The following is a 25,764-nucleotide window of genomic DNA, read 5'->3' on the forward strand; positions in this document are numbered from 1 at the left end:
AACACCCCTGATTGGCATGGGTCAGTGGTTAGAGTGTCGTACAGCCCAATGAAGTGTCAGGGGTTCAATTCCTGGTCAAGGACACATACCTGGGTTGCAGATTCCATCCCCGGCCCCAATCGGGGCATGTGGGAGAACAATTGATGAATGTTTCTCTCTCACATTGATGTTTCTTTCTCTTTCTCTCTCTCTCTCTCTCTCTCTCTCTCTCTCTCTCTCTCTCTCTCTCTCTCTCTCCCCCTCCCCCTTCTTCCTCCCTCCCTCCTCTCTCTTTCTTTCCTTCCCTTCCAACTCGCTCTAAAAATATTAATGGAAAAAATATCCTCAGGCAAGGGAAGATTAACAACAACAACAACAAAAAAAATTCTTAGAAACACACAATCTTAAAAAACTGAATCAGGAAGAATCAGGAAATCTAAATAGACAGATTAGAAATAAATTAAAGCAGTAATCAAAAAATTCCCAACAAACAAAAGTCCTGGACCACATGGTTTCACAGGTGAATTTTACCAAACATTCAAAGAAGAATGAACATCTAACCTTCTCAAACTATTCCAAAATATTCAAGAGGAGGAAAGACTACCAAGCTCGTTTTACAAGCCCAGCAATATCATAATTTCAAAACAAGATAAAGATATTACAAAGAAAGAAAATTAAAGGCCAATATCCCTGATGAACATAGATGCTAAAATCCACAACAAAGGATTACCAAACCAAATCCAGCAATACCTTAAAAAAACCACACATCTTTCCTTGTCGGCCTTGGAGCAAGACGAATGCGTGGGGACTCCACACTCAGACCCACCACAGACCTGCCCGACCCTGGGCACCGTGCCGTGCTGCATGAGGGCCATCCTAAAGACAGAATTGAAGCTATAAGATAGCTGATTAGGACCCTGGGGGCATTAGCCCCCTCCAACAAATGGTGGCCTCAGGTGCTGGGGCTGTGGTCACCTCCCTCTTCATGACTCCCTGGACATGGTGAAGGCCCGCCTGCAGTCTCAATGCCCCTCAATGACCAGCGATCTGATGCCTCCCTCCAGACTCTGGAGCCTCTCTTACACCAAATTGCCCTCCTCTCTCTGACCCACAGGGAAGTGTATCCTGCACTGCAAAGGTGTCCTGGAACCCCTGTACCTGTGCCCAAATGGTGCCCGCTGTGTGAACTGGTTTCAGAACCCCACTCACTTCACTGGCACTATGGATGTCTTTGTGAAGATTGTGAGACATGAGGACACCAGGACCGTGTGGAGTAGCCTCCCAGCCACCACGGGGATGACTGTGCCAGCAACCGCCATCTACTTCATGGCTTATGACCAACTCAAGGGCTTCCTGTGTGGTCAAGCCCTGAACTCTGACTTCTATGCACACATGGTGGCTGGTGCACTGGCCCGCTTGGACACCATGACTGTGGTAAGCCCCTTAGACAGTTGCAGGCTCAGCATGTGTCACACCAGGAGCTGGGTGCCTGTGTCCAAACCTCCGTAGCTCAAGGCGGCTGGCACTCACTGTGGCTGGGCTGGAGAACCACTGCTCTTCAGAATATGCCCTTTTCAGCCCTGTACTGGTTCAACTATGAGCTGGTGAAGAGCTAGCTGAGTGGGCTCAAGGCAAAGGACCAGATGTCAGGGCATCAGCTTTGTGGCTGGTGGCACCTCAGGCACAGTGGCTGTCATCCTGACTCTACCCTTCAATGTGGTGAAAATCAACCCCAGGTTGCGCTTACAGCAATTGAGGCTGTGAGAGTGTCACTCCTACACACCGACTCCACCTGGCTGCTGCTGCGGAGGATCCAGGCTGTCCAGCACCAGTGGACTCTTCACAGGCTTCCTCCCAAAGATCATCAAGGCCGCCTCTTCCTGTGCCATCATATGAGTTGGGCAAGTTTCTTTCAGGGGCTCAACCTGGAACAGCCTCTGAGCCAGTGAGAGGAGCAAGGGAATGAGGGCCCCATTTCTTTCATGGTTGGTGTGGGGCAGGAGGAGACTGAGGCAAGTGCCTAGTCCTCAGGGGAGGAGGCCTCATTTTTCTTCCCAATCAGCACAGCACCAGGGGTACCAGCCCACTGAGGGCCCACAGCTTTCTTCCTGCTGGTCCTGATCCCAAGCCCCAAGGATCATCACTTTTTCACCCAACACCCCAAGTTGAAGATCAAATCTGTTAACTCTCTCCTCCCTCTGCCCTCTCACCCATTTTCCTGTGTTTGTTGTAGCTGGGCCTGCCCCTAAGGACTACAGAACCCTGGCCTGGCCATTCTGAACCCAATGCTGTAATTCACTGAGTATAAAGATGACGAATTTAGAAAACAAAAAAGGGGGGGTGGGGATCATACACCATGATCAAGTGGGATTTATTCCAGAAATGCCAGGTTACTACAACATCCGCAAAACAATAAATGAGATACACCACATAAATAAAATTAAAGATATAAACCACATGGTCACATCAATAGATGCAGAAAAAGCATCTGACAAAATCCAACACCCATTTATGATAAAAATTGTCAGCACGGTGGGAATAGAGAAAATATACCTCAACATAATAAAGGCCATATATGACAAGCCCACAGCCAACATCATACTCAATGAGCAAAAACTATAAGCGTTTCTCTTAAGATTGGGGAAAAGACAGGGATGTTCACTTTCACCACTCTTATTCAACATAGTACTGGAAGTCCTAGCCACAGCAATCATACAAAAAGAAGAAAAAATAAAAGGCATCCATATTGAAAGGGAAGAAATCTGTCATTATTTGCAGATGACATGAGAAACCTAAAGATTCCACCAAAAAACTACTAGACCTGTTAAGTGAATTCCGTAAGGTAGCAGGATACAAAATAAGTATCCAGAAATCAGTTGCATGTTTATAGACCAATAAAGAACAATCGGTAAGAAAACAATCTTATTCAAAATTGCTTTGAAGAAATAACTAGAAATTAATTTAACCAAGGATATAAAAGACATAGAAAAAAGTGAAGAAAATACAAATAAATGGGAGCATATACCATGTTCATGGATAGGAATAATTAACAGTATTAAAATGTCCATTCTACCCAAAGCAATCTATAGATTCAATGCAATTCCTATAAAGATACGAATGGCATATTTCAAAAACTAGAACAAATAATACAACAATTTATATGGAACCACAAAAGACCTCCAATAGCCACAGCAATCTTGAGAAAGAAGAACAAAGTTGGAGGAATCATATTACCTGATATCAAACTATACTACAAAGCCGTAGTAAGAAAGCCCACTCTATGGGAGAACATATTTGCAAATGTTATCACTGATAAAGGTTTAATCTCCAACATCTACAGGCAGCTTATGCAACTTAATAAAAGGAAGATAAATAATCCAATACAAAAATGGGCAACGGACCTAAATAGAATCTTTTTTTTTAAATATATTTTATTGATTTTTTTACAGAGAGGAAGAGAGAGGATAGAGAGTTAGAAACATTGATTCAGCTGCCTCCTGCACACCCCCCACTGGGGATGTGCCTGCAACCAAGGTACATGCCCTTGACCAGAATCGAACCCGGGACCCTTCAGTCCGCAGGCTGACGCTCTATCCACCGAGCCAAACCGGTTTTGGCAAAAGAATCTTTTTGAAAGAAGAGAGAAGGAAGGCCAAGAGACACATTAAAACATGCTCAAAGTCACTAATTATCCAAGAGATGTAAATCAAAACGACAATGTGGTACCATCTCACACCTGTCAGAATGGCTATCATCAACGAATCAACAAATGACAAGTGCTGGCGAGGATGCGGAGAAAAAGGAACCCTCGTGCACTGCTGGTGGGAATGCAGACTGGTGCAGCCACTGTGGAGAACAGTATGGAGTTTCCTCAAAAAAACTGAAAATGGAACTCCCATTTGACCCAGTAATCCCACTCCTGGGAATATATCCGAAGAAACTAGAAACACCAATCAGAAAGGATATATGCACCCCTATGTTCATAGTAGCACAATTTACAATAGCTAAGATTTGTAAACAGCCTGGGTGCCCATCAGCAGATGACTGGATCATAAAACTGTGGTACATCTACACAATGGAATACTATGCTGCCATAAAAAAGAAGGAATTCTCATCATTTGCAGCAACCTGGATGGAATTGGAGAACATTATGCTAAGTGAAATAAGCCAGTCAATGAAAGAAAAATACCACATGATCTCACTCATTTATGGATAGTAAAGAACATTATAAAGTGATGACAAAAAGATAGATACAGAGGCAGTAAAGCATCAAACAGTCTGTCAAATTACAGGGGGAAGGTTAGGGAGAGGCGGGGGAGATAAGGGATCAACCGAAGGACTTGTATGCATGCATATAAGCATAACCAAAGGACGCAAAACTCTGGGGGGTGAGGGCATGTATGGTAGTGGGGTGGGGGGGGTAATGGTAAGATATGTACACATATAATACCTTAGTAAAGAAATAAATAAATAAATAAATAAATAAATAAAAAATAAAAAAAAATAAAAAAAAGCCATAGTAATCAAAACAGGATGGTGCTGGCATAAAAACAGACACACAGATCAATGAACAGAATAGAGAGCCAGAAATAAACCCACACTGTTAAGGTCAATTAATATATGACAAAGGACACATTCTATACAATGGGGTAAAGATAGTCTATTCCAGCGGTCACCAACCTTTCAGACCTTACGGACCACCAGTGGTCCAAGGAACACCGGTTGGCGACGGCTGGTCTATTTGATAAATGGTGTTGGAAAATTGGACAAATACGGTAAAAAAAAAAAAGTAAACTAAACCTCCTTACACCATACACAAGAATAAACTAAAAATACATTAAGCCCTGGCCAGTGTTTCTGAGTGGTTACAGCATTGGCCCATGCACCAAAGAGTCACAGGTTCAATTCTCAGTCAAGGGCATGTGCCTTAGTTGCAGATTAGATGCCAGCCCTGGTTGGGAAGCATGCGGGAGGCAACCAATCAAAGTGTCTCTCTCATATCAATGTTTCTCTCTCTTTCTCTCTCTCTCCTCTTGTCTATCCCCCTTCTTCTCTCTCTAATAATCAATGGAAAAAATATCCTCCGGTTAGGATTAACCAAAAAAATGGGTCAAAGACTTAAATGTTAAGACTCGAAACCATAAAATTCTAGAAGAAAACATAGGCAGTAAAATCATGGACGTTTTTTGTAGCAATATTTTTTCTGATATATCACTTCGGGTGATAGAAACAAAAAAAAAAAAACAAATGGAACTACATCAAACTAAAAAGTTTTTGCACAGCAAAGGAAACCATCAACAAAATGAAAAGACAACCCACTGAACGTGAGAACATATTCGCCAATGATACATCTGCTAAGGTGTTAATATCTAAAATTTATAAAGAACTCATACAACTCAACACCAAAAAAAAAAAAAGTCAATCCAATTTAAAAATGGGCAAAAGACCTGCACAGAAACTGCTCTAAAGAAGACATACTGAAGGCCAATAGACATATGAAAAGATGCTCAACATCACAGGTCAAGGTTGGGGGTTTGATCTCTGGTCAGGGCACATACAAGAATTAACTAATGAAGGTTAAGTAAAACAACAAATCCATGTTTCTTTGTCTCTCTCTGTCTCTCTGTCTCTCTCTCTCAAAACAATAAAAGAAAATTTAATTTTTAAATAAAAAATAAATAAAATTTATGCAATGGTTGATTTTTCTATTTCACTACAGTTGTTTTGATGTTCTGAGAAACATTTTATGTTCTATTGTATATTTCAAGTAAAAATACTGGAGTTCATTTGGAAAAATAAAAATGAAAATAAAAAGCCTACTCATGCCTTCAAATCCAGTTCAAATTCTATCTCCTCTAACTTAACTAAATACTCCAAACTAAATAAATCCTTATCCTTCTCAACATAAGCTCACTCATTTACAATCTAATTATACACAGCCATCAGATATAAATTATATAAGCATTATCTAATTTTCATGTATTTTTAGCTACCTTCTCATTTATAATCATATTAAAAACAACATTTCACATTTAAAGAGTGATTAAACCAAACCACTCTCTATTCTAAGCATGAGCACACATTATCTCATTCATTGTTTACCTCAACCCAGTAGGGTAGTTATTATATGCATTATTTAAAATAAAAATTATACAGAGATGTCTTTATAAGCCTCCCCTCTCTCACTGCCTAGCACTGTAACTCACCACATGCATGGAGGGGTAAGGGAAAAGAACTAACAGTACTTTAGCACTATCCCACTTATTCAGATGTTTCTGAAAAAGATATGATAGGGGAAATGAACTTTATCTTGTATAGCACTGATTCTAAGTACTTGCCTTTCTTCTTCTGCAGACATAGTAGTATATTTCCTTTCTTTGTAAAACGCAAATATGGGTACATGTTCAAGTCTTTGTCCTAGGTTTTCTTTTTCCTTCTTCAGTGACATGATCTAGACACATGGCTTGAACTATCAGCTCCATCAGGTAATTCCTGAACCTACATTTCTAGCCAAAAGTATGGACAGACTTCTTCTCTGAGCCCTAATTCTGGAATACCTTTGCAGAGTTGTTCTGCTGGCATCTCTGGCTCAAGGTATCCAAAATAAAAATCATATCCTGCCCCTTGAACTTACCTTTCCTGCTGCATTCTTTTAAATTTTTTTCTTTATTAAGATATTACACATGTGTTCTTATCGCCCCGTTGCCCCCTCACACTCCCCACTCATGCCCTCACACCCCTGGTCCATGGGTTAGGCTCATATGGATGCACACAAGTGCTTTGGTTGATCTCTCCCCTAACCCCTCCCCTCCCCTACCTTCCCTCTGAGGTTTGACGGTCTAATCAATGCTTCTGTCTCCGTAACTGTTTTTGTTCATCAGTTTAGGTTGTTCATTATATTCCATAAATGAGTGAGATCAGGTGATATTTCTCTTTCTCTGACTGGCTTATTTCGCTTAGCATAATGCTCTCCAGTTCCATCCATCCAGCTGCAAATGATAAAGATACCTTCTTTTTTACCGCAGCATAGTATTTCATTATGTAGCTGTACCAAAGTTTTTTAATCCACTCACCTGCTGATGGGCACTTAGGCTATTTCCAAGTCTTAGCTATGGTAAACTGTGCTGCTATGAACATAGGGGTGCATATATCCTTTCTGACTGATGTTTCTAGCTTCTTGGGATATATTCCCAGGAGTGGGATTACTGAGTCAAATGGGAGTTCCATTTTCAGTTTTTTTGAGGAAACTCCATACTGTTCTCCACAGTGGCTGCACCAGTCTGCATTCCCACCAGCAGTGCAGTTCCTTTTTCTCCACAACCTCCCCAGCACTTGTCGTTTGTTGATTTGTTAACAATAGCCATTCTGACAGGTGTGAGATGGTACTGCATTGTCGTTTTGATTTGCATCTCTCGGATAATTAGTGACTTTGAGCATGTTTTAATGTGTCTCTTGGCCTTCCTTCTGTCTTCTTTTCAAAAGTATCTATTTAGGTCCGTTGCCCACTTTTTGATTGGGTTATCTTCCTTTTGTTAAGTTGTATGAGTTCCCTGTAAATGTTGAAGATAAAACCCTTATCGGTGATAACATTGGCAAATATGTTCTCCCATGCAGTGGGCTTTCTTGTTGTTCTGTTGATGGTTTCTTTTGCTGTGCAGAAGCTTTTTATTTTGATGTAGTCCCATTTGTTTATTTTCTCTTTAGTTTCCATTGCCCTAGGAGCTGTATCAGTGAAGAAATTGCTTCGGCGTATGTCTGAAATTTTGCTGTATGTGGATTCCTCTAGTATTTTTATGGTTTCCCGTCTTATGTTTAAGTCATTTATCCATTTTGAGTTTATTTTTGTGTATGGTGTAAGTTGGTGGTCTAGTTTCATTTTTTTGCATGTATCTGTCCAATTTTCCCAACACCATTTGTTGAAGAGACTATCTTGACTCCATTGTATCTTCTTGCCGCATTTGTCAAATATTAATTGAACATAGTGGTTTGGGTCGATTTCTGGGTTCTCTATTCTATTCCATTGGTCTATATGTCTGTTCTTGTACCAGTACCAGGCAGTTTTGAGAACAGTGGCTTTGTAATACAGCTTGATATCTGGTATTAAAATCTCTCCTACTTTGTTCTTCTTTCTCAGAAATGCTGCAGCTATTCGGGGTCTTTTTTCATTCCAGATGCATTTTTGGAGAGTTTGTTCTAGGACTGTGAAATATGCCACTGGCATTTTAATGGGGAGTGCATTGAATCTATAGATTGCTTTGGGTAGTATGGACATTTTGATTATGTTGATTCTACCAATCCATGAACACAGTATGTTCTTCCATCTGTTTATATCTTCCTCTATCTCTTTTTTCAATGTCCTGTAGTTTTCTGAGTAGAGGTCTTTTACCTCCTTAGTTAAGTTTATTCCTAGGTATCTTAATTTTTTGGTGCAATGGTAAATGGGATTGTTTTTTTAGTCTCTCTTTCTGTAAGTTCACTACTGGTGTATAGAAATGCCATAGATTTCTTGCAGTTAATTTTGTATCCTGCTACATTGCCAAATTCATTTATTAAGTCTAATAATTTTTTATGGAGTCTTTAGTGTTTTCTATGTACAGTATCATATCATCTGTGAATAATGACAGGTTTACATCTTCTTTTCCAAATTGGATGCCTTTTATTTCTTCTTCTTGTCTAATTGCTTTGGCTAGCACTTCCAGAACTATGTCAAACAGGAGTGGTGAAAGGGGCATCCCTATCTCATTCCTGTTCTTAAGGGAAATGGTTTTAGTTTTTGCCCATTGAGCATGATATTGCCTGTATGTTTGTCATATAAGGCTTTTATTCTGTTGAGGTATGATCCCTCTATTCCCATTTTGCTGAGGATATTTATTAAGAAAAGTTGTTGGATTTTGTCCAATGCTTTTTCTGCATCAATTGATATGACTATGTGATTTTTATCTCTCAATTTGTTTATGTGATGTATCACGTTTATTCATTTGTGGGTATTGTACCATCCTTGCATTCCTGGGATAAATCCTACTTGGTCATGGTGTATGATCTTTCTGATGTACTGCTGGAGCCGATTTGCTAAAATTTGGTTGAGGATTTTGGCATCTATGTTCATGAGGGTTATTGGCCTGTAATTCTCTTTCATTGTGTTGTCTTTATCTGGTTTTGGTATTAGGGTGATGCTGGCTTCATAGAAGGAGCTTGGAAGTGTTCCTTCCTTTTGAATTTTCTGGAATAGTCTGAGGAGGATAGGTTTTAGTTCTTCTTGAATGTTTGGTAAAACTCCCCTGTGAAGCCGTCTGGCCCCAAGCTTTTGTTTGCTGGAAGCGTTTTGATGACTGTTTCAATTTCTCCCATAGTTATTGGCCTATTGAGATGTTTAGATTCTTCCTGATTGTGTTTTGGAAGGTTATATTTTTCTAGGAATATGTCCATTTCCTCCAGGTTGTCTAGTTTGTTGGAATAGAGTGCTGCTGCATTCTTAACCCACTTTTCACCTTAAACCACCTCTGTACCTTAAGCCAAACTAGTATTCAAGTATTTGATTAACTGATCTTACTCTTAATCAAAATTGCTTACTCTGTCCTGAAAGAATAGCATCTGTTTCAATTCCTATTTTTCAATCAAATAATTGAATAAAATATTTAACTTTTTTCTTTCAAAATAGAACAGTTTGAAAGTTTATGAATCCATATCCAATAAACATAAGCAGTGGTTAGAAGTCAGATAAGTAAATTGACCTAATTACTCAGTTCACTTCTCAATAAGTTAAAAATCATAAGCAGCCATGAAAGTTCGGACAATTATAAAGTTTTAATTGTTATTATTCTTACTTATATATTGTTAAATTAATGAACCATTTATTTAAAAACGTATATAGCAATATTAAGAAAAGACATAAATAATTATCAGAAACATCATAAACCATCAATAAAAATCTAAAAAGATACTGAGCTCCATTTTAAAAATTAAAATTGGCCCGGCCAGTGTGGCTTAGTGGTTGAATATTGACCCATAAATCAGAATTAGCATATTCCCTCTTTATTAGATAGGATATCCTAGTCTTTAGTCATGGTTCAATTCCCAGTCAGGGCACATGCCTGGGTTTGGGGCTCGATCCCAGTATGGGACGTGCAGAAGGCAGCTGATCAATGATTCTCTCTCATTGTTGATGTTTCTATCTCTCTCTCCCTCTCCCTTTCTCTCTCTGAAATCAATTAAGACATATTTAAAAAGTAAATAAAATAAAATTTAAAGAGATACACATATTCACCTATCAAACTGGCAAAGACTAAGAAGCTAAAATAACCAGTATGTTGGCAAGGGTGTGAGGAAACAGACACCCTCACTTACTTTGATAGGAGAGGAAATCAGCTTTTTGGAGAACAATTCAAAAATGTCAAACATTTTAATACAATTCCACATTTACAAACTTACTCTATAGTTTATTTGAACTAGTGACAAAGATACTATGTAAAAGTGGGTTCACTGAATATATTTGCAATAGAAATTTGGGAGCATCAAAAGGGAATTGCTTAAACAAGTTATGATATATATATATATATATATATATATATATATATATATATATATATATATACATACATATATATATATATAGCTAATAAGCAAAGTGTCCCCTCGGGAGTTCAACCAGGAGTTCGATCACTCGCTATGACCTGTGCTGACCACCAAGGGGTGGTGCGGAACGAAGGGAAGAATCTGGCTGGCAGCCGGAAGGAAGGCCCTGATCACCAGCCAGATCTAGGGACCCTACCCGTGCACAAACTTCATGCACCAGGCCTCTAGTACATCTATAAAATATCATATGGTCATCAAAACAGCTTGACAAATTTATATGTATTCACATGGAAAGATATCCAAAAACAAATTAAAAAACAGTATGCACAGCACAACCCAACATGTAAGTTTTGTTATGTGTATTATATATTGTATATACAAAACAAAGCCCATAGCTATTTAAAGTGGTTATCTCTGGGGAGAGGGGTGGATCTCACTTTTTATTTTACATATTCTTTGAAATTTTATGTTTTTAATGTTTTAAGGAGTCAAACCAACAGTTAGCTTTACCCAAAAATGAAAAACTTATATACACATTGGGGTTAGAGATGCTATAAGTCCATGGCTAGAGGAGTAGGAACCAGCAGAGAAGGAACCCTGCCAGGCCACTTCCCTTCCTATTCATATTTCCTTTTCTCCCACCTCAGGTGTCAATCTGGACCCAATATAATTTGAAGTGAGGTGGGACTTCACAGATTTCTGAGGGAAAAGAAAGGGCAGGCAATATCCATTAACAGTGATGGAAAGGGAAATCCTCAGCTTGGCTGACACAATTATTTCTATTTAAGGGAAGAACTTTGTGTTCTTAGGTTTATTTTAAATCTCCTTTCTTTGCTGTTGTGAGAAGGTGGTCCCCAAATTACTTTTCTACCCACTTCTGATCATCACTAGGCTTAGAAATCAGATTAAGAACACAGTTTGTTAGAACTGCTTATGAATTAAAGGTACTCAACAAGCACCTTTGGGACTCTGAGAAATTTATTTATTTTGATGCACAGACTTTGAAAATTATGTGACCTGGTGCGTGAAATTCGTGCACATTAAAAGGGGATTAATTAGAGGAAATAATTTAATATTGCTATTTGCCCTTTCTCTATAATAGAAGTGTCAGAGATGAAAGAAAATCAGTAAAATGTATATGAAAACCTTCCTCCTGTCAGAGTCTGGGGATCACCATGGGAACCAGAGTCAAGTCCCCGCCCACCCACATGCACCTCAAAATTGTGTGAGACCCAAACCCGGCCGCCCCCCCACCCCACTGGGCTAGATCCAGACCCGGCCAATCCCAACCTTGTCAAGCCCTGCCAGACAGGGGGCGTAGCCTCAGGTCCCCTGGCCCGGTGCCAGGACAGGGGGTGTGGCCTGAGGTCCTCCGTCAAGCCCCGCCAGGTGGGGGACACAGCCTGAGATGCCCTATCAAGCCCTGCTGGGTGGGGGGCATGGCCTGAGGTCCCCCGTCACGCCCCACCAGGCGGGGGTGGGGGGAAGGCAGCCTCAGGTCCCCCATCAAGCCCCACTGGCTGGGGGGTGCAGCCTTAGATCCCCCGTCAAGCCCCACTGGGCTGGGGCTTGCCCTGAGTTCCCCTGACCCAGCACTGGCAGTGCACCTTGAGGTCCCCCATCAAGCCCCGCTGGGTGGGGGGCAGGGCCTAAGGTCCCCGTCAAGCCCAGCCAGGCAGGGGGGCGCAGCCTCAGGTCCCCTGCCCCAGTGCTGGGGCGGGGGAGCAGCCTGAGGTCCCCTAGCTCAGCACCAGGACAGGAAGCGCACCTTGAGGTCCCCTGTCAAGCCCCACGGGGGTGGGGGAGGGCGTAGCCTCAGGTCCCTGATTGCTCATTAAGGCTCCTTATGGGAACTTGGCCTCAGCTGTGGGTGCAGCCATCTTTGTGATGGAGTGATGGTCAATTAGCATATTCCCTCTTTATTAGATAGGATATCCTAGTCTTTAGTCATAATCTGGAGGTGAGGGTGCATAATGGTTGAGTTCTATGTATGCAAGGAGTTATTAACACAGTGGTTATCACAGTAAGAAGTGTTCACACAATACCTTGGATATGTAATTATGTAAATTTAAAACAAGAAATAACCCCACTTCAAATTTCAAAAGCTTCAAGAATTAACCAAAAAGATCTCAAATTTTAGTTGTTATTGGTACATCAAAATTTATGCTGTGAATAAAAAGTGATAAATAAAACTTACAATTTGGTATTTTGTCCCAGAATGTTTAAATTACAATACTATCATGCTAATTATGCTTTATGTATAAAGATGTATATCAGTGATTTTTTTACCCACTCTACAGTTAAAAAATATTCTGTATTCAGTTTCCATGCAGTATCATTTTAAAAATGCACTGTGCTCAGGACTCCTTAGTAAGCTTTACTGGCTATTACTGACCAATAATAAATCCTGAAAACCAGTACAATCACTCCGGATTTCCCAAAGACATGAAAGTAGCTGCACCCCTAGATGGCTTCATTATTAGTATTCTCATATATTCAAACATTCCAGTAATCATTCACTTAAAGGAAATGAAAAATAACTCCCTCTGTGAATTCTAGTCTACTGACTTGGTAAAGCTAAGTAAGAATCACTCTAAAGATACACAACTAAAATTATGAGAGAAAGCAGCACTATTTCTTTTTATTAACTGATCTTAGAAAGAGGAAGGGGGTAGGAGAGAGAGGGAGGGAAGGAGGGAGAGAGAGGAGAGAGAAGAGGGTGGAGGGGGAGAGGAGGAGGAGGGGAAGGGGAGTGGTAGGGAGGCGGGAGGGGGAGGGAAAGGGGAGTGGGGGAAGGGGGAGAGGGAGTGGTGGGGAGGGGGAAGGGGAAGGAGTGAGAAGGGAAGAGGGGAGGGGGAAGGGGGAAAAAAAGAAAGAGACATCAATGTCCTGCAGGTGCCCCGACCAGGTATGGAGCCCGCAACCTAAGTATGTTCTCTGACCTGGAATTGAACCCACTACCTTTTTGTACGGGTCAATGCTCCAGCCGACTGAGCCACCCTGGCCGGGGCAGCACTATGTCTTGATTATCAGTAACATAATGGTTCCAGAATTTGTCTTTTCACCTACAACAGTAATGACACTTTTTCCCTCTAAAACAAGTTTTATCTATTATCTATGGGTATGTCTTATCTCTGCTATTAAACCAAGGATTCCTAAGGATAGAAAACATATCCAATTCATCTTAGTATCTCCCCAGTGGACAACTTTGTGCATAATTAGCCCTCAGAGACAACATGTTTGCAAGTAGCCAAAATTACCTAAATTTTTATTTTTGGCTATAGAAGAACTGTCCAACTGACTGGAAAATTACCTTAAAACTCTCACTATGAAACAACTTTAAAGAAGGTTCTTTCTTGCGGTTCTTTTTAAGAGGAAAAGCAGATACAATCTGAATTTCAAACTGCCCAATTGTTAACTTCTTAACAAGAAGAATACAAGTACTGATTTCAGTAAAATAAAACCTATGTAACCACTACCTCTTTCTCTCCTTTCTTTACATAAGGAGGTCAAAGGGGACTCAAACCCTACTCATTTCAGGCAGATCTGCAACCTGGTCAGTTTACTTTACATTCCTTAAAAGCCTCAGAATAAGCAACTAATATTGCAAATAATACTGCAACTTAAAATAACTCACAATTGCTTAACACTTTATCTTTATTTCTTGAAATCACCCAAAAGCTACTTTCACACATATAAAATAAAATCATACACAATCATTTACAAGCAATTTATAAGATTTTCCTAATCATATCCAACTTTACACAAGAAAAAAAAAAGAAAAAGAAAAAAGATGTAGAGAACTTGAACTTCAGAGAATGACAAAAGGTAATTCTTGCATCCAAGAATAGAAAGAAAAAAAAAATCAGTGTCCAAACACAAGAACTGAATAGAGGTCATTTAATTGAGATAAATCCACCACTTAATTTTATAGACGTCAGAGGTATAGTATCTCAGAGGTAGAAGGGACTTTGAAATTACCTATTAACTGGGTAATTAATTAACCTCCTCAGTTAACGGATGAAACAGAAGGGCTATAGGACCTGCATTTAAAATAATGGTCTTAAGTACTCAACCACAATTAAAGGTGAAAATAACTTGAAAAAGTTGTAAAAGTACTAGTCAATGGTATTATTATTAATATCATTACAATAAGTGGACCCCCCACATATACACAAAAATTATCTTTTCACTAATAATCCCATATGTGAGAATCTAAAATATACATGCAAAAGGCCATCATGACAGCATTCTTTAGTACAGCAAAACCTGAAAAAACTTCAACATTCATAACAGGAAAATAAATCATTAGAGGCAGGCAGCATGCAGTATAATAATAAGCACAGGCTTTGGACCTGGATAAACCTGAACTAGAATACCCCAACTTTTCCACTTGAGAGTTGTGAGACCTATGCAAATCACTTAATATTTGAGACTCAGCTAATTACCTCATCTGTAGAATGGGGGAATATTATCACCTTCCTCATGGGGTTGTATAAGGGATTAAATGCATGTAAAAGAGCTTGGCACAGTACCTGGAGCTCAGTGAGTGTTCACTAAATGCTACTGTTATTGGCAACTATTAATATTCATGCAATGGAATATTATACAAACATTTTAAATAATGGTTATAGGAAAATCTATATATACAAATCTATATTGTTAAAAAACAATAGTAGTGTAACCCTGCTTATATGTTAAAAGTAAAACCATGCACACATATATAAATGCAGAGGAAAAAGTATGAAAAGTGGTTACCTATGAGTAAAAAGCAAAATTTGTTGGCAGAATTGATAAACTTTTCACTTTATGTACTTCTATATTGTTTTACTTCAAACATGTACTTAAGTATTTTAAATAAAATTTTAAAAATAAGATGGCAGAAAAGAAAAATGGCATAATATACATAACTTATAAAGTACATACTCAATGATTAGAATGTAAAATTGATGTGCCATTTTGATAGTGACTAGAAAGATACCAAAATTATACCAGTAGGTCTAAATGAATTTTTTTATGTTTCCAAAATTTTTGGTCTAAAACTCTTTTTTATTCTAAATGAATCCAATATTGGGGTTATATTTTAATATCATCTTTCAATGACCTTTGTTCCATGACAAAGTCTATTTTAAAAAAATCATAAACACAAGACTTTTCCTCACCTCATTTAGCTCTCTGATCAATATAAACTTAATCTATAGTCATTTCCTTTGACTGTTCCCCTACCGTTGATGCAATTTTACCTAGAAGCCAAAATACCTACCAATGGCAAGATAATATCTCCCAATCACAAAGAAGTCAGTAATAAAGTGTTTGAAAATAAAAACTATTAAAATAGAACTCCACAAACTGAGATTAATGTTACCCTAATATTTTTATTAGTATAAAGAAAACTCATAAAGAAACCAACAATGATGATTTAAGCCAACAGAAAATACATATACTCTTAAAAAATAATAGTATATTTTTAAGTTCACAAATGTTAAAACCATTCTACATAGATACTGCACTTTACAGTTTAAAAGCAATTTTACATGTCATTCTTCTGACAACCCCGGGGAAACATAAGTTATAACTCAAATCCACTGCCTCCATATATCTTTTTTCACTATCTCACATCACATTATTAATTTTCATATGGTTTACTAAGAGCAATCACATTTCTTATTTCCTTTGAACATTTATCCTGGAAATCTATTAACTCTTTTATACCTCATCCTATTAGGCAGGCAGAGCAGGGGCATAAGCCCCTATATACACATGACTTAGCAAGATCATTGATCTTTCCAAAGATGACAAAACTAATAAACACTAAAATTGCAGCATATGGCAAGTAGGATAACCAAACTCACAATGAATGGGGGTCAGAAAACTAAGTAATGAGAAGAGAGCCTGAAGGAATTAAGGGTGATTAATGTAGAAAGGAGAGGAGAGTGACACATGCACATATAAATTTTGTCATCAGACACATGAAAGGCCATCATATAAAGAAATCAGATATGTTGTGTGTTAAAAAACAAACGCAATTCAACATTCATTCAACAGATTAATTGGCTATGGACTCTGTACCAGATGTTTGTGCTCTACTAGGCATACAAAGGTGAGTAAGAGTTCAAATCCTCAAGAAGTTCAAATTTAGTAGTTAAGAAAAGTATTAACACAAGATGAAAAGAGAATGATGACTCTAATCCTTTGAGGGAGCAAGCTAGTAGAGAAAAATTCAGTGACTAAATGAGTAGGAGTTTCAGACGTGGACAAGGTGGGGAGTGGCATTAACAGGAAGAAAGCAGCATGGAGACATGAAGCTCTGCAGTTAGAACCCAGAATGGTGGAACACCAGGTACACATTAGAGGTACTCAGCCACGAGGCTTCAAATTGGGAGTGGGGAAGGCCAGTGATAAAGGGCCTCACAATCTCCATGCCAAGAAGTTGAGGCCCTAACAGTCAAGCTATGGACCTCTAATGAGAGACTGTAAGTAGGGGTGGCATGCTCAGAAAAAATATATAAGAAAGCTCATTCCAGAAGGAGGTCAGACTTCTAAATGATAACAGTGAAGATAACAAGGTTAATTAGGAAGCCAATATTATTAGTATAGCTGGAAATAATGATGAAAAGATATAGATTCAGATTCAAGAAATATCTAGGAGGTAAAAATCAAATAGGTATTTCATCTTTGTCCTGTCATCTTTCCCTAGTTCCCACATATCTTTCAATAACCTGCTCCTCTACAAAAAATAAATGAAAACACATATTGGCTATGGCAGTGGTCGGCAAACTCATTAGTCAGCAGAGCCAAATGTCAACAGGACAACGATTGAAATCTCTCTTGAGAGCCAAATTTTTTAAACTTAAACTTCTTCTAACGCCACTTCTTCAAAACAGACTCGCCCAGGCCGTGGTATTTTGTGGAAGAGCCACACTCAAGGGGCCAAAGAGCCGCATGTGGCTCGAAAGCCGCAGTTTGCTGACCACGGGGCTATGGGAATGAAGGAAAGGAGAGGGCCCAGGATGACTTCTTGGTTGACTGTTGAACAGTGATGTCCAATACACGTAACACAGAAAGACAAATCCATGCAATCATTCAAACAATGTAAGCACCCTGGACCAAGAATTGGTTTGTTATAGTCTGGGGGGGGGGGGGGGGGGGGGAAAGTGATAAAGGAAGCAGAAAGGAAGAGGAGCAAAGATCAATTTACCTTTGGTCTTGTGTAATGTAATGTGCCTATTCAATTAGCTACTGAGTGGCATGTAAAAAAGAGGAGACTAAGGGAGTCATTAGCTCACAGGGAGCAACTGAAGACAAGTAGAGTGTATAATGAGATCAACTTTAGATATCAATATTTAATGAGGGGGTAAAAGAAAAACCTTAAAAACAAGTGAAGAACTGATCAGGGAAGTAAGAAATGAATCAGGAGATAGGGTGATGCCAAAATAGGCAAAAGAAAAAATTCAAGAAGGGTGGGGCGGGTGAAAATAAAAGTTAAATCTACTGCATAAAGCAAAGTTTACCAACAGAAGTTATTCAAAACAGAAATAGATTACATTGGGAGGTAATGAATCACATCTTCACGTAAATGATGAAGGCAGATAGAGTTATCTAGACATGAGAATTCTTACCTTAAATGAGAAGTATAGCTATATGACCTATGCAGTACACCTCTGTAGTCCAGGTCATGGCTAGCCTCAACACCATTATGACATTTCCTCAAATATTCTTTTGCAATCTAACCAATGAATGGGGTATTTGGTTACTTCAATAAAAGTTTTTAAAATTTTTCTACATACTTCATTTAACTCATAAACAACCAATACTGGATTAAAAGTTTTCACTAATTCTGCTCTTGGAGTACAAAATATTGCTGCAGAAAGTGTAGAAACAGCTGATCTAATCTACTTAAAATTCTAACTGATTTCAAATGAACTCTTAACATTATCTTCCTAACCTTCTCCATGCCTGCATCCCAATTGCACCTCATTACCATTTCTTAACCCCTTCACTCTGATTAGACAAAACCTAATGACACATGCTGCTCTGTCCTGTCATCTTTCCCTAGGTCCCACATATCTTTTCAGTAATCTGCTCCTCTACAAAAAAAAAAAAGAAAGAAAGAAAGAAAGAAAACCACTGACAAATGACATCTGATTTACTGTCAGCTTGTTGCATATGTGGCTTACTCAATTCTCAATTTCCTTGATCTCTCTGCAATTTATACCAGAGAGCTGACCAAGCCCCTCCTTATTGCAGTTACTCCTTTAGCTTTTGTAACTAGGCAGAATGGTTTGTGGAAAACTCTGGACTATTAATTAACTGTAAACCTCCCCATCTCCACTCCTACTCACCCCCTCAGACCTCTCTTCTGAGACACAGGGACACCCAGACTAGGTTAGGTTCCTGCAATATAAACTTGCTCAAAACCTATTCTACTCCTTTGCAGTGCTTGTCACACTCCTTAATTATATAATTAGCAGTTGAATGGTTATCTTTCCTACCCACACACCAGACTGTAAGCTCCATAAAGGCAGAGTGCACATAATTGAATCAATGGTGAAATAGATGTTATGACCATTTCCTAAGAGACTGCTTATTATTTTTATTAATCTATAAGTAACAAAATCACTAGTACTTTATTTCAAAATTACTGACAAAATTTTTAACAGAAACTCCCATTACCTAAAATATACATAATATGAACTACCTATAATGTTTTACATATAAAATTAAGAGAAAGCGAGAACTTGTCTTGCCATCCACAGAATAGAAAGGGTTGGATCAGTTACACCTACTCTTCAGGGCCAAAATGTACTAGTATATTCTAAACCATGTTTAGGCCAAATGTGCAAGTGCAAGTTTAATGCTAAAACAACTGTTGTTTACATAGCTATTTAGATAATACCCATTGGTGCTTTAGGGTTAAAGCTTTTAACATTGGCAAAAAGCCACAAGCTATATTATTTCCTGCAAGAAAATCAAAAGAAAACTTATCAGCCAACTTTATTGTAGTGTGATTTTAAATATATCACATAAATGGGTGGAGAAGGAAGGAATGGTTTAGTGACTATAAGTTGTCACTGTGCTTGATGGCTTTCAAATGCAAAATTTTAGATCAAGCAGGTAGGTGAAAGTTTTGTGAGGTTTAATGATACACCACCTTGGTCAAACAATTTAAACAGATCACATACTAATTTGCCCTTCAACTGCTTTGTGTCCTGTTCCTCAATTACACGGTTAAGGTCTTCACAGGCAGGTTTGGAGTTCTGTTAATTGCCCCCGCCCACCCCCACCCCCCAAAATAAATAGGAATGCGGGTCATTTCAATAATCTATGATATGTTAAAACCCTGAAGATGGTTTTTGACGCCAAATGTATTTATATATTGCCACTTGAAAACAACGTACAAGTACTTCAAATCCGAAGCTTGGACAACTCCCTAGGTTAAAAGCCATCCGGCCGTAAATACAGCTGTAATCCCCAGGAAAGGAGCATTTCATAGCGAACACACTAACAGGTGTGTAATTCCTTCACGCCCTTCTCCAGGCGCCCTCATCACCGAGCGCACCGTGGGCTCTGAGGGAGTACCGTGCTCCCCTTTCCTCCACAGCCTCGGGGCCCACCAGCGCTCCCCGGGCTGGGCTGGGTAACCCAGGCCGGGGGCGGCGGGGTCCAAGCCTCCCCGTTCCGTTCGTGAACATCAATGACTGGCCGTGAGGCTGTTGACTGAACGAGGTGTGCAGTGGCCTCTACCGGTGCCGGGCGAGCACAAGATGTCCCACTCGTACAAGTGGGATGAGCCGGGGGGGGGGGGGAGGGGGGGGGCGGGGGCAGCGGCGAACCTGCCTCCAGGTACAAAGCGCAGACCCAGACCGGGCACCCGGCGCAGCCCGCGCCCGCCCCCCCCCCCCCCCCCGGTGGCGCCCCGCCCGCCCGCTTCACTCCCACCGCGGCGGCCCGCTTTCTCCTCGGCCAGCCGAAGCCCGGCGGACAAGTTCCTGCACGTTTCCTCCCGGGTCCTACACAAAAACACCGCAACCGCAACCGCAACCGCAACGGCCACCGGTGCGGCGCCCCCGCCCGCCCCCACGTCCGCCCGCCGCTTACCTGGGGACGGCGGCGGGGAGCCGCTCCTGGCGGCCGCGGCGCCCGGCGCTCGGCGCCCGAGCAGCAGCAGGCAGCAGAGCCAAAAGGAGGAGGTGCCGAGGAGCCGCCGGGCTCCCCGTTCCGCCGCCATCTCTGGCCCGCGAGCGGCGGCGGCGGCGGCGGCGGCGGTGGCGCCGCGGAGCCCTCGCTGCCTTCTCTCCCGCGCGCCTCAGCCGGTCCCTCGCGGCAGGCTCGGCTCCCGCGGCGGCCGCCGCAGCTCCAGCCCGGCTCGCGCGGCCCCTCTCGCGGGCGGGGAGACTCGGGGCGCCTCCCTCCTGCAGCCGGGGAGAGGGGGAGCCAAGCGAGGGGCGGTCAGTACATTCCGGGCCGGGGGTGGGGGGCTCGCGGTCTCCAAGTCCCAGGCGCCGCCACCCGCTGCCGACTCCGGCCCACACACCAGCGCGAGGGAGGCGGAGACCGAGGGCCGGGGGTGCCGGCGGGGCCCGGCGCACACCCCCGCGCACGCGCAGCGCGCCTACCTCGCCCGCACCCCTCGGCTCCGCGCCGCCCGCCCCGCTCCAATCCCAGCGGCCGCCGGCCGGCCCGCTGCCTCCCCTCCCCCTCCCCGGAGCCGCGGCCGGCGCTGCTGCTGGCGTCAGGGAAACCCCGGAGGAGCGGATCCTCCTCCTCCTCGCGTGGGAGGGCCCGCGCAGCCCCTCGGCCCGGGAAGGAATGCCTCCGCTCACCTCCCGGCGCCACGGCGTGCGGAGACCCGCGGGCACGAAGCGCTGCGGGCCCGGGCTTGTCCCGGAGGCCGGAGCGGACGCGCTCCTCTCCGCAGCCCGGCGCGGGGCCTCTAAATAGGGCCTCGGAGGAAACCGATTGGCCCGCGGGAGGAAACCTGGACGCGCGAAGGTCGCAGAGGGAGCTCGGTGCTCGCCAAAAACAATAGCGAGCCGCGGACGCCGGCTGGGACCTGGCGCGGCTCCCGCGGGAGGGGCCGCCGCGCCGCCCGCTTCCGGGCAGGGCCGCCCTCGCCGCGCGCCGCCGGGGACCGGCCGGGCCGCCGGGCCGGGGAAGCCCCGCGCGAACAAAGGGGCCCGCTGTCCGCGCCCGCAGCCCCCGGCGCCCGGGCCGGTCTCTGTAACAAACCTTCACCTCTGCCTTCGCGGCCGGATCGCGGGAGCGAGAGACGTGCTTCCCACCCCTCGGTCCCCCTGAGGCCGCGCCCGGCCGCCCGGAGCGGGGAGCAGCTTCTGGCTGCAGCGCTGCGGGAGGGGAACGGAGAGCTGCGCAGCGGAGACGTCCTGAGCCCGCTGCTGGGTGGTGGTGCACTCAGCCCTGTGTGACGGCCGAGTGGAGGGCCGAGTTTGGTTTACTGCTGATGGTTAATGACCAAAGGGGAGCTTCCCACAGTAAGGGCTGTTTCCCTGACCGCCACATCTCTGTGCCTTCTTCAGATTACTTTCTTCGGATGTTTTCTTTCATTCTCAAGTGCCAAAATAAGCAGTGATATAAGGCTTGCGTTAACATTGTAAGGGAAGAGCTGGGAATTCTCACCAAACCTCTTAAATCATCAAAATGGTGGCATTAGGGACCCTCGTCCCAATTTAATTCTTTGAAACAACTGTCTCATAAAAGATCAATGCATGCTTATTGTTTGCCACTAGGGAAACAATTTAAATATATTTTTGTTTTAGTTAGAGTTGTTAATCAGCAAAAATATTTCCTAAATACCCCTGATTGACCTGTTAAATTAGAAATAGATTACCTTCCAATTACTTAACAAGTATCTGCTTAATTAGCCTTTAATAATCACATCATTATTAATTTCTCTGAGATAAAGAGAAAGTTCTTTGGAAACTAAATTGCCTTGCAAAAATTAATATCTGGATATATTTCCTAAGTCTGGAAAATTTGCATTCTATTAAAACAATATGACTTGTGAAATGAAGCTTATCTTTATTTATATATTTTTGTTGTTGTTCATTTCAGAGAGGGAGAGAGAGAGAAACATCAATGATGAGAGAATCATTGATGGGCTGCCTCCTGCACGCCCACTGAGTATCAAGCTCACAACCCAAGCACGTGCCCTTGACCAGAATCAAACCAGGGACCCTTCAGTCCGCAGGCTGATGCCCTATCTACTGAGCCAAACCAGCTAGGGCTGAAGCTTACCTTTAACCCTAAGTTTAAAAAATATGAGTTGTGGCTAATAAAATAATCAGAATGACTTTCATGTTTGACTTCTATGAACTTTCTCATTAATTTATCAGCCCACTGTGTATATCAGGGTGAAATAAAGATTTTAAAGCACTTTCTGTAAAATAGGGTGACTAAATCATATATTTCTGACTTGTGATTATGTCACAATTTTAATCAAACCCATTATAATAAACCAGTAATAACTGATGAAGCCCCAGATTAAAAGTTACAAATTTTATATCAGTTCAAAAGTAAGATAGTAAAGTAACCTAGGCACACACTTGAATTCAGATCCTTTACCTTTTTTCAGTGTAACTGACATTGTGATATTCCCTTTAAAATTTGGAGTCATTAAATTTCTCCTTTCCTTGGTAAGGTATCTCTGAGAGAAGATTTTTGTAGCCATCTTATTTATCATGTTCACTCTCCCAACAAGATTTTTAAACTAATACCCCAGTCCACATATTGGTAATTAACGTATTTAAGTAGTCAATGAAGATATATTAAACCATTCATGAAATTAACACCTTTTTCATCTAAGTAAAGTTAGAACATGAAGCTCATGTTCAAGGAATAGTGCACAAAGAAACTTTTAGAGCAAAGAAAACAGGATGGCCATTGTATGTTAGTATATATCAGGGGTGAGGAACCTTTTTCTGCCAAGGGCCATTTGGATATTTATAACATCATTCATGGGCCATACAAAATTATCAACTTAAAAATTAGCCTGCTACAGTTGGTCAAATAGTTAATTAACTCACCCCAAATGCCTCAGCAGGACCAGACCAAATGATTTCTCGGGCCTTAAATGGCCCAGGGGCCAGATGTACCTCATCCCTGGTATACATTATCATAGGGCAGGCCAAAAATAACTAGAAATTTCATCTAGGTAATGATATAAAAATTAAATGGAAAATTAATATATAAATTCTATAAATATATAACTTGGCAAGAATCTTATTTTCTGTAGTGAAAAGATTATTTCCAATTTCAGAGACGCATTATAGTTTAGTGCTTAATTGTTGGCAGTAATTAGATTCAGCAGCTGATTCCTGACTGAATCCCAGTATTCAAGGTAGAGAAGAAAGCTAGTAGATTCCAGTATGGAATACTTAACTAGTCACAGCAAATTTTAACTAGGATTTACCCATGTTCTAAAAACCTGGTTTTCTTCTGCACAGATGTTGACATTTTTACATTTTCCCTTTACATTCCACTTAATAAGAAACTTTATTCCTTTCTCTTCCAAAAGCCACCTGTTCTAGGCAGCCATCTTTGCTTAAGTCTAATTAAGAAGGATATGCACTCTTTAAAGATAAAGCCTACACAGTATTAATTTTGCTTGTTACACGTTGCTTCATCACATATCCTTAGTTCAACAACAGTCCATTCATAAAACAAATATTATCGAGGATCTGTTATTTGCCAGATATTGTGTGGGATGGGGGATAACAAAATTATTGGTTAATTCATTTAATATTTATAAAGCACTTACAATTTCTCAGGTCCTACCCTGTGTTAGATAGACAAGGTAAGATAGACAAGGCTCCCCGTCTAGCAGGAAAGATAAACAATTATAATAAAAGAAGTGTGAAAAGTGTTATAGTAAGGAAAGATAAGGACAATGAGGAAACATTTTAAGAGCATCTAAGTCGGGAGGGAGCAGGGAGGAAGGTTGGGGAATAAGATAAGCAGCTATGATCTCTAACCAGGCTAATTTGCATTTTAGACAGATCACTAGGGCTGCTTCCTGGAGTGTAGGTTGAAAGGAGACAAGACCAAGAAAACCAGTTCAGATTCTGTTAAGGGTAGTTTGGAAAGGAGGTGTTGGTGGCCTAAAGCAGTGTTTTGCAACTGGTGTGCTGCAAAATTTTTTAAAGCATGCAATACCTGACTAGTCAGGGGCACTGACCTCTTTTCCCTTAGATTGTCAAATTAAAAAAATGACACAATAGTAGTTCAGCGTGAATGAATGAAAATTATACCTATTTTTTTGTCAGGCAAAAAAATGTATTTTTTTGTTTGCCCCAGAATTTTAGTAATTGGTTTATCTGTGGCAGGAGATGAAAAAGGTTGAAAATTACTGGCCCAGAGTAAAGCAGGAAGGCTTAAGAGAAGTGAATAGATAAGAGATTTAGGAGATCTATAGAAACAACAGGGGTATGTGAAAGAGAGGTGACGTGGGTGACTCACAGATTTCATTTTAGGCCGATGACATTCACTGGGAAGAGAACAAGGAGAGGAGAAGATGGGAAGAAATGTGAGTTTAACTATGGACAAGTTTAAAGTGCCTATAGGACATTTGAGTAGAAATATCAATAATCTGTTCATTATTTGGGTCTGGAGTTTAGCAGGAAAAACTGGGCTAGAGAGATGTGCCATCAGCTTATACCATATATGTTCAAATATAAGGTACCTCTGAATATATGGTGAACCCCCATTTTCCCAAGTAAAATCTGTCCCCCTAATAAAACTTTGTGGCCAGCCTTGGCCAGTTTTGCTCAGTGGATAGAGCATCGGCCTGCAGACTGAAGGGTCCCGGGTTTGATTCCAGTCAAGGGCACATGCCCAGGTTGTGGGCTCGGTCCACAGTGGGAGGCATGTAGAAGGCAGCCAATCAATGATTCTCTCTCATCATTGATGTTTCTATCTCTCTCTTTCCCTCTTCCTTCGTCTCTGAAATAAATAAAAATATATTTTTTTAAATGGGCAAAGAATCTAAATAGATCCTTCTCCAAAGCGGACATACAGATGGTTAAGAGATATATGAAAAACAAACAAACAAAAAACTTTGTGGCCAACTTGAGTATACAAACTTTTAGAGATATAGATGAAATAATCAAGGACCTACTTGTGTTTAATGTAATAATTTATACTTACATACTTTACATATAATATAAAACTTAATTTTAAAATATAATTTTATTGAAA

The 25,764-nt window shown here is 41.3% G+C and overlaps 1 protein-coding gene and 1 pseudogene across 7 annotated transcripts in view; one reads left to right on the forward strand and one right to left on the reverse strand.

Moving 5' to 3' along the window:
* LOC103302921 (probable mitochondrial glutathione transporter SLC25A39) overlaps positions 1-1,875 on the forward strand; it is a 30,581-nt pseudogene extending 28,706 nt beyond the window's left edge.
* NEO1 (neogenin 1) overlaps positions 1-21,593 on the reverse strand; it is a 360,999-nt gene extending 339,406 nt beyond the window's left edge. For 6 of the 7 annotated variants that reach the window (XM_054716720.1, XM_054716721.1, XM_054716718.1 and 3 more), the window contains exon 1: positions 20,650-21,064. In XM_054716720.1, the coding sequence (XP_054572695.1) occupies positions 20,650-20,779 (130 nt within the window). In that variant the 5' untranslated portion in view covers positions 20,780-21,064. Of the gene's footprint in view, positions 1-20,649; positions 21,065-21,374 lie in introns of those variants that run through there. The other variant, XM_054716716.1, reaches the window with a different exon arrangement.
* Positions 21,594-25,764: the final 4,171 nt, after the last annotated feature.

This window comes from Eptesicus fuscus, chromosome 5 (genome assembly GCF_027574615.1).
Source record: "Eptesicus fuscus isolate TK198812 chromosome 5, DD_ASM_mEF_20220401, whole genome shotgun sequence".
In the NCBI taxonomy this organism is placed as follows: domain Eukaryota; kingdom Metazoa; phylum Chordata; class Mammalia; order Chiroptera; family Vespertilionidae; genus Eptesicus; species Eptesicus fuscus.